Source organism: Equus quagga, chromosome 15 (assembly GCF_021613505.1).
Source record: "Equus quagga isolate Etosha38 chromosome 15, UCLA_HA_Equagga_1.0, whole genome shotgun sequence".
NCBI classification, from domain to species: domain Eukaryota; kingdom Metazoa; phylum Chordata; class Mammalia; order Perissodactyla; family Equidae; genus Equus; species Equus quagga.
Genome location: NC_060281.1, coordinates 20373319 through 20387616, shown reverse-complemented (window position 1 = coordinate 20387616; position 14298 = coordinate 20373319). Strand labels below are relative to the sequence as shown.

The 14298-nt window shown below is 34.8% G+C and overlaps 1 protein-coding gene across 6 annotated transcripts in view; it reads right to left on the bottom strand.

Annotated features, from left to right (window-relative positions):
* Window positions 1–14298, bottom strand: part of SUPT3H (SPT3 homolog, SAGA and STAGA complex component) — a 467131-nt gene that overhangs the window by 131187 nt on the left and 321646 nt on the right. For all 6 annotated transcript variants that reach the window (XM_046639750.1, XM_046639752.1, XM_046639747.1 and 3 more), the window contains one exon: window positions 12323–12462. In XM_046639750.1, the coding sequence (XP_046495706.1) occupies window positions 12323–12462 (140 nt within the window). The remainder of the gene's footprint in view (window positions 1–12322; window positions 12463–14298) is intronic.

Here is a 14298-nt window from a genome sequence, read left to right as displayed (position 1 = left end):
TATTTTATTCTATTGATGGTAATGAAGTCATTGTATGGCCACAAGGAACAAGTCTTCCAAGATTCAAATATCCTCTCCACTAAACCCAGATGAATAATAGGAACTTTAAACAGAGATACTCTCTAAAAAAAAAAGGTTTCAATTCTTCTTTCTTTTCTTCTTTCCTTCCTTTCCTTTTTCCTCCTCTCTTCTCCCTCTTCACTCCTTCCCTCTCCTCCTCTCCCCTTTTCAGTCTCTCCCTCACTTGGATAATCACTACAGATACACTAAAGGAATACAGTAGCTTTTTGGAGATATTTGTGTATGCACTGAATTTTGGTAAATAAATTCTGATTATTTAAAAGCTCTGGTAGAGCTTATCTACAATAAGGTATTTTTTCAAAATAAAAACAATTACCCCAGTGATTGTGGATTTTTGTATAGTGTGCTTTCCCAAAGGTGGTCACTTCTGTACTTACAGCTTCCCCACATTGAGAGCAGTTCAATGAACCCGTTATTAATGGCTGTCTTCTACTCGAGGCACAGAACAACCACAGAAAATAAATAAACTCTCTTCAAGGAGTTTTAAAAGTAAAGGCATTTAAAATTAAGATTTAATAAATATTTTAAAAGAAAAAGATAAAATGTCCAAATTGTTAATACTTATTACTTAGTTACTTTAAAAATTAAACATCACACTTAAAAAAGTTTATTACATGGCTATGATATGAATTGTTGTAGTATGGCAAAATGCTGCCCTCTGTAACTAAAGATAAGAGCCACAGGAGTGATGATAATAATTAATGATGAATCTAATATGCTTTTGAATGTTAATTCAACCCCACAGTCTACCAATATAGTACATCAAGCAGATAAATGCAAAAGTAACTTCGGTGAATCTGGTGGCCTGTTGGTAGACTGCTCCTTAGTGTTAGAAGGACTGAGTGAAACAACAGTTTTCTAGTCTATGAAGCAGAAAGAGCTGAGATGCAAAATTTCCGTGCCACAAAAATTCAACAGTAACTTAAGGCACCTGCAAATTCAAACTATTCTCTAAGTATAAATCAGCCAGCAACCAAAAGAATTGTCCAGAAGAGGCGGTTAGTGGATTAGAAAAGTGAGTACGTTATTCTTTGAAGATGCTAAATTATAAAACCATATAATAGCAAATACACGAGAAAAAGTACGTAACATTTATTGCCAAATGTTCTGAATTGTCAACTAGATAGAACGAACCAATAGTCACAGACAGTATTGGTCCATTTGAAAGAAAATCTGCTAATTGAAACTAGACCTGACGCTCGGCATCAGCCTATGGACACATCTGGGACATTACAAGCCAATCCTGAAGCAGTATAGTTAGGAGAACTTCTATAGCCGGAAGTGTGCAAAAGCCACCTCTATAATTTGAACTGGAATTATGCAAACAATGAAAACCATTAGCAACTGGGAAGCACCTGTAAAAGATTTGTTGAAGAACTCCTGACACAAAAGGTTCATAAGGGAACATAACTAATTATGATATCCTTTTTGCAATCCTGTGTCAGAAGAAATAACTGATTTTATATACCTTGATACAGCATTCTTTAAGCAAAACAGAAAAAAAAATTCAAATCATCCAAAGGATAGATTAATAATATTCAATATATCAGCTATAAAATTACACCTATTTTATTTGTCTTACTTGGACAAATATTTACTTAAAGTTTATAATGTTTGAGGCACTGTGCTAGGTACAGAAGATATAAAAGTAAATACATCAAGTCTATGCTCTCAAGGAGCTTATTTAATAAGTTAAACTAAGGAAAAACAACCATGGATAATCTATCATGTACTAAAATATCTGAACTGAGACGCTGCCAGATGGAGAAGGATCAGGGGAAAGGAAGAAAAGTGAATATCTATTCAGGGAACTACAAGTCCAAGGGGGTTCCTTAAGTTGTGTGTGTGTGTGTGTGTGTGTGTGTGTGTATCTGTACACACACATGTTTTCGGAGCAATATGAGAAAAGATGGGGAGCAGGAATGGTGAGAGATGAAGATGAAAAGGCCAGTTGGGGCCAGATTATAAAAGATGTATTAAGACCATGATAAGGAGTTAAGACACTTCTGCAGAAAATGGACAGTCATGCAAAGCAGAAGTCTGGCAGGATCTCGTCTGCCTTTTGAACTGATGCTTATGAAAAGGATAGTTCCCAACAGATATCCAAATGCAATGGATTACTCTGATCACTAAATATTTAGAGTTTAATTCAGAATTCTTATTTCTAAATGAGGAACACAATAATCTAGAAATAAGTCTAACTGCATTAAACAGCTTGATCAGCAGGATCTACCATAAAGTGGTGGCAACAATATGTATTGAACTAAAGGCAGCTCCTCAGCGTGGATGCAAATAAAGGAACAGAGGCAAATGATCTATACCAGACAAGCAATGATCTGCTAATTCCACTAAATAAACTATAGCATTGAAAAGACAAAAATCTTGCCACAGAATACATTTATTTTCATATTTAGAAGTACTCACTTGTTGAAATTAAACCAATAAAGATAAATAAAAGCCAGACTATGTAACAACAATCTGCCCACCTACTGTGGAGAATGTGGGTGAAGGAGAAAGAATAGGGAAATATAATCCACAAAATATTCAGGGCAAAAATATTTTGGTTATTACAACAACCACAATTTGAGAACTATAAACATTAAATGTAAATTAGTGGTAAATCTTGTGGTGTTCTTAAATTCGATGATATTTTAAAACTCTTCTCTGCCAAGGTGTTTTATAAACAAGTTGGTGGACTGATCTCTAAGAAAACCCTTGAGATGTATCTTTTAAAAGAGAAGGTTTTCATTTTAAAAAGAACAAATTGAAATTATCTGAGAAAGAAAATATTGATTGATTCTATAAAAAACTTAATTGAACAGTAGAATCAGATGTGTTAGTCAAATGTCCATTTATGCCAGACTCAGCACAGCAGCCCAGTGAGGCCTGCGCACACATCATCACTGGCGGACATGAGCGTTGAGTTGGCAGTGCTGGTGCGTAGCTTTACCCCGAGAAACTGTTCTCTGCTTTACTGAGGTTGAAACTCCTAGATGTGGGGAAGGCGGAAGTGAATGGCAATCATTGTTCCTGTATTTTACTACCAAGTGCTGATTTAAAATATTCTGTCCTCATAACAAAAGATATTTGTGGACATCAAATCCTAAGTCCTGATTTGGATTAGGGAAAATCTGATCACTATGAGTATTGTTTCAATGCTGTCACCATGTATTTTGCTTCCCAGGAGTCTAGGAAAAGGGGCAGGGAGAAGAAATCTTTTAAATTTCACCCAGAGACCAATTGTAAAAAATTCTAAGTAAGTCTGAGGGTAGAAGACAAAATGGGAGTGATACCAAAATTTTTATCGTAAAGATAGTAGTTATTTGACTAACTTGCTCTAAAATTTTTCTATAGCAAAGCAATAGCCCAAGAGATTAAACACCCTGTAACATTAGAGAAAATTTAAAAACAACAACAACAGGGGCTGGCCCCGTGGCCAAGTGGTTAAGTTCGCCCTCCACTTTGGCAGCCTGGGGTTTCCCCAGTTTGGATCCTGAGAGCGGACACAGCACTGCTCATCAGGCCACGCTGAGGTGGCGTCCCACATAGCACAACCAGAGGGACGCACAACTGGAATATACAATTATGTACTGAGGGGCTTTGGTGAGAAGAAGAAGAAGAAAAAAAAAAAAAGATTGGCAACAGATGTTAGCTCAGGTGCCACTCTGAAAAAAAAAAAGACTTAGGTAATGCTCTATTTGTATAAGATGTGTAACTTACTTCTCATGTCATTCATTGAAAAATGTCTTCTCCAGAAGACACCTTTCCCAAGTTTACACAAGCCTTTATGGCAACGAATATACAAATCTTTACAATTACATAATCAGAAGACAGCTACCGGTGTGGACACACAGTAATCTGATAGAGTCTCTAGAGTCACCAATGGAAATCAGGTTCAGAGTACACACCACACCTACCTCTGAGTTCTCCTAAGGTCATGGAATACTCCCTGTCCTGCAGTTTCTAGGCCAGAAAAACATATACTAAATTACGTTATTGCTGTTCTGTGTAGCTAGAATTACCAAAGGTTTTTCTGAAGGTATTTCTACTAATATTCCCTGAAGAAGGATTTAATAGAGTATTTTTAAATTATCTGAACAAAATTACCTTGAAAAGAATAAACAAAGTAATGTGTTTTCCCGATAAACCTTTTTCAGGAACTAACCCTGACATATTACACTGTTTCATGTTTTAAAATGTGCCCTAGTTCTATTCTATTTTATTTTGTACCCTCTTTAGCAAACCACACTGAAGCTAATTCTATGGCCCTGTCTGACAGTAGTTATAAAAATATCTTAAGGAAGTAATGTGCTTTACCTCAGTTGAAACTAAATTTCAAATAAAACAGCAAGTGAAATAGAAAATACATGGCTCCATTACATAACCAGTAATCTACTGGTTCAAAATCCAAGACCTAATATGGTAATAATAATAATAATAATACCAACCATTTATTAAGCCCGTATTCCCCTTATCAGAGTACTTAATTATCTTTTGATTCACCAGTTATTATCATAGTACTGCGAGGGCATAAACCATATTTTGTCTTTTTTATAGATATAACATCAAGATCTAGCACAGTGACTGACCTACTAAAGAATCTTAACAAATAAATGCTGAATGAATTAAAGAATGGTTGGATGATTTGCTTGAATCCAAAGAAAATGATTTCCACTCCATCTACCATACTGTGTCAAGAGTCAAGGTTATAACCCACCACTCCATTAGTTCTTACTGTCACAATGTAGAGGCTCTTTACACTTAAGGACCTTTGTGGCTGCCTTTCCAGTATCTCCCTTCTTCCTAAAGCTCCAGGAATCCATGCTTTTGTGAGAGGCTGACTGCACCCTCAGCTTGGGGATGGAGCATGACCTAGGCTAAGCCAATCAGAGCTCATCATCCTTCTAGCTACTGTGGGTGGTAGGGGTCTCAGGAAATACTGTGACCTAAGTATTTTCAGAGTAAATCTTGGGGCAAAGGCATTCTCTGTGTCAGGACCTGGAACTTCTATAGCATTAGTGCTCCTATGAGGTTAGTCAGTCTAAAGATTAGGCCAACAAAACCAGAAAAGGGTAGGAAAAATACAATTATAGGAAAAGTGAGCTACAAATCCAATGACACCTTGTGAACTTCAATAACAAACTTTGCTTGAGGCCAAATCTACCTCTGGACTTTGTTCACCTGAACCAGTACATTTCCCTAATTGTTTAACTCAATTTGAAATGGTCTTTTGGTTCAATGCAATCAAAAGCATCACGCAAAAATGTTAAGTATTTTAAACTTCTTACATCATTATTACAGCTCTGAATAGAGTCTGCATGACACTGTGCAGATTACATTCTCCTCCTATTCCTCAATTATATAATGCGAGCCTATTTACTTTGCCTCATAAAGCATATCCTGTAGCACCACATATAAACTAAATGCTTCTGGCGGAAAAAAAGAATTAAAAAAAAAGAGGAACTGAAGAATAAAGGAAATCAACTGAGGATTAAGAGAAACAACATAAATGATAAATACGTAAAATCAAAACAGCATAAATTTACATATTCAATTCCCTTGTAATCTCATCATCTGATGACAGCCACCATTAGTTAGCATGTTGTTATATTTCCATCCAGTCTTGATTGCTTTGTGTGTGGGAATATATACATTCCCTTATCATTCGGCTCACTGGGTAAATAGGGTTCTCTTGTCCCATTTTCACTATTATCAATAATATTGTGATGAATAGCCTTGTATATATGAATGCACATACGATCAAAATTTCTGATTATATCTTAGATAAATTACCAAATGAGGGTTTATGAGGAATTACATGAATGTTTTTAATGCATCTGATATTTTAAAATTGTTTCTGGTTTTAACCAACCTTCACTTCCACCAACAGTTAATGTGTACCCAATCTCACCTTACTCTTGACCATATTGTAAGCAAAAATGACACTGGTTTATCATATGTAAGCAGATATTTTGTATATTTATTAGTTATTTTTATTTCTTCTTCTGTGATTTGTCTATTCATATCCTTTGTCAATTTTTCTACTGGAATGTTATTTTCTTATTGAATAAATGAGGTATATAAATAATTGATATTAATATTTTGTCATATTTCTACACTAGTCTGCCATTTAATTTCGTCTTTTTCTTTGACATACAGAAGTTATATAATTTTTATGTGAGCATATTTAACAGACTTCCTTTGTGATTTTTTTTCCCCAAATTGGGCTCTGAGTATCCATCCTTTCAGAAAATATTAATAGATTCTATTTCCTCTCTTGAAAAATTCACAATATATATGTGCATACAAAAGCCTCCGAAAAGGTCTGTCTTAAATTTTTTAATTTAGGATTTCACAAATTTATTTGAAAACAGACCAGTCCTCTCCCGCCCTCCACAGTGTACCTTATTTTTATTTACTATTACTGAAATATGGGAGAAATTACTGATTTTTAAGAATCTATATGATTTAATGAAGATTTTAATTGGTTCTTGATGGTTTTTAGATTGATTCTCAAGGATTACCTAATAAAAATTACACTGCACACAATGATAATTTTTCTCTCATGCTAATAGCTATGGCTTTTACTTCACTGGCCAGTGCTTCCTGAAGTCTGGCAAAGGAGTGACAACTGTGGGCATTCTAGAATTTAATGGAACTCTGTTAATATTTTTAACACTATAATGATGTCTGTTCATTTGAGTAGATACTCTTATCATGATATGGAAGTACTTTACTATTTCTAGTTTATTGAGAATTTCTGAAAAGAATAGGAAGTGAATTTTGTTGAATTTTTTTTATCATCTACTAAAACAATCATATGAGTATTCCTCTCTGACTTAGTTATTTGGTGTACAATAGTAATATATTTTCTAATACTGAAGCATACCTGAACTCATGAAAAAATCCCATTTGGTCATGGTACATTCCTCATTACATATAATGCCAAATTAAAATTGCTAATATGGTAAGACTCTTGTATTTATACTCAATAAGCAAGAATATACTTTGTAAAATTCAATGAGTTTTCCTTTTTTATATGCTTTATAGGTAGTTCATAGAGGATGATAATTAACTGTTTTATGAATGTTTAAAAGAGCTTTCCCATAAACTGGTTTGGATTCAGAGACTTTTGAGTATGTAATTCTTTAAGAACATTTAGCATTTCTTCCAAGGTTACTTATCTATCCAGGTTTTCTACTTCTCGTTGAGTAAAACTAATCATTTATATTTTCTTAGAAAAATACCCATTCCATCAAGATTTACAAATACATTAGAACAGAATCATACAAGAATTGATTTCTCCAGTCTATGGCTATATCCTTACTTATTGCTAATTTTTAGCAGCTATCTTTTTCTTTTTGTTTTTCTTATTTAGACTTGTCATAGATTCATTCCACCATTTTGTTCTTATTTTCGCAAAGAATTTCTTAAATTGATAAATTCAATTATTTGTTTTCTAACTTTATGCTTTAATTTTCATTTTTCCTATAATCTGTTTATTTTGATGTAAAAGTTTTAATTTTAGTTGCATGTTTATTTTCATTTTTCCCAATTTAATAATGAACAATAAAAGCTAAAAAATTGCCTCTGTTTTAAATAAAGATTTGTCCATGTTTATTAAATTTTATATGGACTATTCTCATTGCTTTATCTAAAAAGTCTGTGGTAGGAATTTCTACTTTATTTCTTGTTGGTCCATTAGTTGTTTCTACGGTTTATTTGGTTTTTTTCCACTTTTAATTTTCGATTGGTTAGGGTTTCGTTTGTTTAATCTCTGTTATTATTTTCAGGTTTCCTTTTTTTCGTGGGTAAGGTAATATGCTCTATAAATTTGTGAATTTTGGATTTTGTTGACTGTGTGTGTGAGAGAGAAAGACTCTTTATGGGCAGTTGAATAGTGGTTTTTTGTAATCATTTTGACTTTAAAAAATAGTGAAATTCTCTCTTTATTGATGATAGATCCATTATGTGAAATGGAAGTTTTTCTGATGGAAGCAGGTGTGGGGAGAAGGGAGGCTGGCACACAGCGAGCCTCTCCTCACTTCCTGAGGGGGCACCACACAATCCCAGAGCCACCTGGATGACACTGTAAAACGGCTACTCATTTATGAAGTGTTTTATTTGCATCTATTAGATAAACTTAAATTTTTATTAGTAAAATTTTTTCCCCCAAGTCAATCTGTTAAATACTGAGAATCGTGTGTTTCAGTCTCCACAACAAATGCACTTCTCTTGACCTCTCTCTGAACTACTGGAAGCTTTTGCTTGGTATGTTTGAATTCTCTGGAATTTGATGATTAACATCTTCTATTTACTATTTTCACTATAGGGAGCATCTTTCAATAATATAAAACTACTGGCTTTGTTCCTTTTCTAAGCTTTCCCCCTTGAATTCTCTTCTCTCCGAACTAATATTGCTACCATTAACATTTGAGCTTGTTTGATCATCTCTGATTGCTCTTTTAACTTCACATTTACAAATATCTAGTAAAATTATATTTCTATTCTTATAGATACAGGATGAACACACATATGGGCATAGTATATGTATGTACGTAAATGTCATGCATATTTGTACATATCATGTATGTATGTATGTATATAAACAATATCTTTCTAGTATCTAAATTCTGTATTTCTTAACCCCATTATATTTAAGTTTTAAATGTTTTTCTGGGTTTCTTTTTTAAACTCAATATTTTCAAATTTTTTTGGTATCTGTAAACATTTATCTTACTGGGATTAACCTTTTTTCTTTTATGATAAATCTTATCTAAGATATTACTTTCGAACTCTTAGTTTAATTAAAGGCATTTTATTTTACTTTCCTTTATAATTAAAAAAAATCACGATAGGTAGAAGAGGGGAACAGTAGAAAGAACCCTTCAAAAACAGAACGTGGACAACTTCTACAGCCACCACCTCTCTGGCTTATTCAATGAGTTTTCCAGTCTACTTAGCTCTAAAAACTGTAATACTGGGACTCAAAACCCCTGGGGATCATAACCTCACTATACCTGGGGCGTAACTGAATGGTATATCTGATTTCTCTGATCATTCCTTTATGAGAAACTTTGTGTTTTAAAGTCTATAGCCAGTCACTTCAGGTTAAATTCAAATGGCCACCTGGGATCTTATTCAATTTAAAGCCAATTAAAAAGCTTTTAAGCTGCTTTAAATTTTATGTATTCCATTCTGCTTTCTCTCTAGATTCCAGAATTGGGCCTCTGACCTAAAAGCACAAAATAAACAGTCACTGGGGATGTCCAGCACCCCAATCTGTTGAAAGGCTGCTCTCTCTGGTGAGCTCTAATCTTTGTTCTCTTGTTTACTTTCATCAATTTGACGATTAGTCAGAAGGTAGAATTTACCCAATTTTTTAAGCATTCATTGGTTACATCCCCTTCACAAATCTAGTGGCTTATTAGACCAGATATTTTACCTGATCAATGATAAACTCAAGCTACTCAGGTCCCTCCACAGTGGAGCAGCTGGGTCTTAGGCAAGGCTCCTTTGTGAGAGACCACAGTTCCTGTGTTAAGAAAACCCAAAGCTATTTGCAGCTTTTGGTGACCCTTTCCTGGCCTTTGATTGACACAGCCACATTTAGTTGATTAGATCTCAAAAAGTTAGAAGGTAAGGAATAGGATCAACAGTAAAACACACCAGTGTCATTCTGGGGTAGAGGTAAGTGGGGGTGAGGGGTGGTTGGAGGAGAGTTGTGAGTATTTTTAGGTGGTATTATGCTTACCATTTCCCTGCTTCCCTTTCACAGTCCCTTAAATACTTAAGGCAATTGTGAACATTATTTAATCCTTATTTGATAATTTAGAAGGCTCTTCAGAGATCACGGATTATAGATCTCTACTATACATACACCCAAGTGGTAAAACTTTGGCGCTAGAGAAAAAGAGGGCAAGAGTTAGTTAACTATCACGATGATGGACTAGCAAGTAGAAATGGATGTAAAAATTCAGACATTTTTTATATTTCAAGTCATATAATACTTAACAGTAATGAAGTAAATTATGAGTGAGACACAAAGCCAGGCACACATAGAAATCAGCTGAAAACAACAGGAAAGAACTCAGTTTTTTGTATGCTATCTTAATGTTTTGAGAAAAAGCTAGGGTCCCAAGTTAGTTTTTATGTCTATAAAAACTTTTCTCTTCTACATTACATTTAAATGAAAAAAGAAAGAAAGAAAGAAAAACAATAATAAGCTTTGTTAGTAGGTCTAGAGCATTTTCATACATTCTAGGAGAGAAGGCAGTAAACAGTTCCTGCAGCCGTAAGTGATGCTTAGAGGAAAATTAAATCACCAAGTGATGCCAGGACTGATTATTCTACTGCACTTTAAAAGCAAGAGATTGCAGTCTGTGGGTCCAAAGTGGTTTCATATGGACTGCCACAGTTGTGGTTTACGCTTGAAACTATAACCTGTCAAATTAGAAGCAGGCAAGGCCTATGCTCGTAACGGTTCCACTTTCTACTGTCTACAGTTATGTCTACAAGTTCAGCAATTTTTATTCAGTTAAACTCTATTATTTGGACGAGTAGAATATCAAAACTACTCTTTGTTATCTTGGTTAGAGAGTTTAGTTATGTTATAAAGCTTAGAGAAACTGCAAGTTATTATTTTATTGTATAGATGAAGTTGACTTTCATTGTGACTATTTTTTATCAATTATTGATATTTTATTATCCTGGTTACCACTATGTGATAAATAACTACATGGAAGAGGTATATAGATAACATAAGTTCCCAAACGCATTCCACCCCGCATTTCCAGATATCTCACTGACTTTAATGCGTACCTTCCTGACTCATCATTTTTCCAGGTCTACAGGAGCCTGCTATTACAAGCTTAGTGGTACAACATACTCCGTTTCTTCTCTTCTCCTTGATTGCTGAATGCCCTTCTGGGCAATGGGCTTGGTGGACACGGATTTTCCCATCAAAACTGAAAAGCTACTTGTTCAATTTTACTAATGTTTTATGTAGAGTCCCTCCTTAATGAATCTTTCTTAATGCCCATTTGTATCATATAAAAATGTTTTAAAAATAAAGCATAAACAATATTTGCTCTCTGTGTAATGCATCATAAGTGAAACCATGCCACTAAACAATCATATCCTGCTTAGGCCATAATGACATCAGAAATATATGTTTATCATCTGCTTTGGACAACTTAGCATGTTTCTGGCCCAAGGCGAAGTTGAACTAAAACCATTTGCAGTTGCCCCAAACCAAGATAACCACACATTTCTAAGGTAATTGATACCTAAGAAGAACACTGCCTTTAGATCATAGTTCATGATCTAAGCATACTAATTCTTTAAAGAAGGTTGTTTAAAGTTTATAAAGCATGTATGTCTATTGGACTTCCTCCAAAATTTAACATAAAATAATTATATTTTTAGCATGCATAGAGACTATGATAAAGTAGGCACTTAGCACGATCTTTTAGAGTTCTGGAATTATCTCTCTTGCCCAATTTAGAGAGAATAAGAAAATGAATTTTTTACATGTAAAGTACAGTAATAAGATGATACATGATAAGAATAATGCCTTGTATTTTGGAAGGCACTTAAATGAAATCAATCACTACTTTTATTTTTCCAGAAGGTTTTAAGGAAACACTTTTATGAATAGATAGCTAAGGTAAATAGAAGGCATACAATTTTCTTATTCACTGTTAAAACATATCCAGGGAATCCAAACACTTGTCACTAACCTTGTGTTACAGTGATATAAAGCATGTAATTGCCTGGATACCACCTTAGCTAGGGAGTGCAACCATAGCCTGCAACTACAGCCTGGAAACGGCTCTTCACACTCTATGCCAAAACAAAAGCAGTAAGAACTACCTTTGCCCACAAAGACAACTGAATGATTTGCAGCAAAAAATAAGTAAATATCAAATTATAAATTAGCTTTTACAGAATAAAATAGTATCGGTAAAAGTATGATCCAGAAGGAAGTGTAGGGAAGTCTACTCATATTCAAAGGAGGAAACAGTGAAACAGAAAACTGAAATCATCTCCCAAAGTCAATGCTGAAGGCAGAGTTTGACACCTTCTCCAGGACTACTCCACTGAACAATGCTGCCTTCAGACATGAAGACATTGATTTGGGAATTTCAGACAACATTTAAAGAACATAAGGATAGCATCAAATAGCACTGGCATTGTAATGGTTATTCTCTTACTATGAAAGGGGAAGGATGTACTATACCTCCATTCTTTCTTGTTTAACTTCATCAATTTCGTCATCTTCAAACATTGCCAAGAGTTCTCCAGTTTGGTCAATAGAGTTGAGAAAGTCTTGAGCAGTTTTTTGTCTTTTGTTTGTATTACTGCTGCCACTCAATTTGTCTTCATGAAGATAAGGCAAGGAAAAAAAGAAACGTGCTTAATCAGTTCACATTCACACCAATCATTACATGAATTAAATACTGCACATGAAATTCAGAATTGGAATTCTCTCAAAATAATCTTGAAAAGGAGAATCCTTGTATCCAAAACAAAAGTGTAAGTCATGCAGAATTAAATCATTTATTCTTGTTACAAATAAGACTGAGAGAATAAAACCAAAATATCAATTACCACAATAAGTGTGAATGAATTGATGGAAATTCCTTACGAAAAAAAGGAATGGCCCTCAGATTTGGAAAAAGAATCCTGCTATGGCAAGCCTAATTAGGAAAATGAATAAGGGGCCGGCCTGGTGGCACAGCAGTTAACTGCGCATGTTCTGCTTCGGCGGTCCAGGGTTCGCCGGTTTGGATTCCAGGTACGGACATGGCACCACTTGGCAAGCCATGCTGTGGTAGGCGTCCCACATATAAAGTAGAGGAAGTTAGCTCAGGGCCAGCCTCCCTCAGCAAAAAGAAGAGGCAGCAGTTAGCTCAGGGCTAATCTTCCTCAAAAAGAAAAAAAAAGAAAAAAGAGAAAAAAGAAAAAAAAAGAAAAGAAATAAAAACAAAGACATAAATAACATCAGGATTGAGACATGCAATTAAAACAAGAGAATATTATATACATTACTGTGGCAATATATTTGAAAATTAAAGGGATGAGATCTTACTCTTTTTCTCTCAAGAAACAAAACTATCATATTATTTAAAAGTAAAACATAACTGAGAAAATTACCGCAAAAAGTCAGGAAGGAATGTAATATTATAATAGGCAATTAAATCAGTTTAAGGCATATCACTACCAGTGTGAATTAGTGATTAAGGAAGAACTAGATTATTTGTTTTTTGTTTTTTGGTGAGGAAGATTCACCTGAGCTAACATCCGTTGCCAATCTTCCTCTTTTTGTATGTGAGCAGCCACCACAGCATGGCCACTATCAGTAGTGTAGGTCTGTGCCCAGAAACTGACCCTGAGCCGCTGAAGCAGAGCACACTGAACTAGGCCACCAGGGCTAGTCCCTAGCTTAATTTTTAATGTGATGAATTATATGTTCATATACAAAATAAAGACAACCCAAATATCTCAGGATGAAAGTATACAATCTTTCACCATTGAGTGTGATGTTAGCTGTGGGTTTTCCAAAGATGTCTGTCTTGGTCAGTTTGGCTTCTATAATAAATATACCATAGACTGGATGGATTAAAAAATAAAAATATTTATTTATTTATTAAAAAAAATTTGTTTCTCATAGTTCTGGAGGTTGAGAAGTCCAAGATCAGGTGCTGGCAGATTCGGTGTCTGGTGAGAGCCTGCTTCCTGGTTTGGAGATGGCTATCTTCTTACTGTATCCTCACATGGCAGACAGCAGGCATGGAGAGCAAGCTCACTTGTGCCTCTTCTTAGAGGGGTACTAATCCCATCCAGGAAGGCTCCTTCCTCATGAGTAATTAATTTCCAAAGGCTCCATCTCAAAATACCATCACACTGGGGATGAGGCTTCAACAGAAGAATTGCATGGGGACACAAACATTCAGTTCTTAACAATGACCTGTATCAGATTAAGAAACTTCCCCTCTCTTCCTAATTTGTTGAGAGTTCCTCTCAAGAAAGACTTTGGATTTTTTTCAAAATATTTTTCTACATTTATGGAGATGATCACGTAGCTTTTGTCCTTTATTCTATTAATACGATGTATTATAACAAATTGTTTTCTAAGCTTAAGTCAGTCTTCCACTCCTGGGATAAAGCCCATTTAGTCAGGGAGTATGATCCTTTTCAGATGTTCCTGGGTGT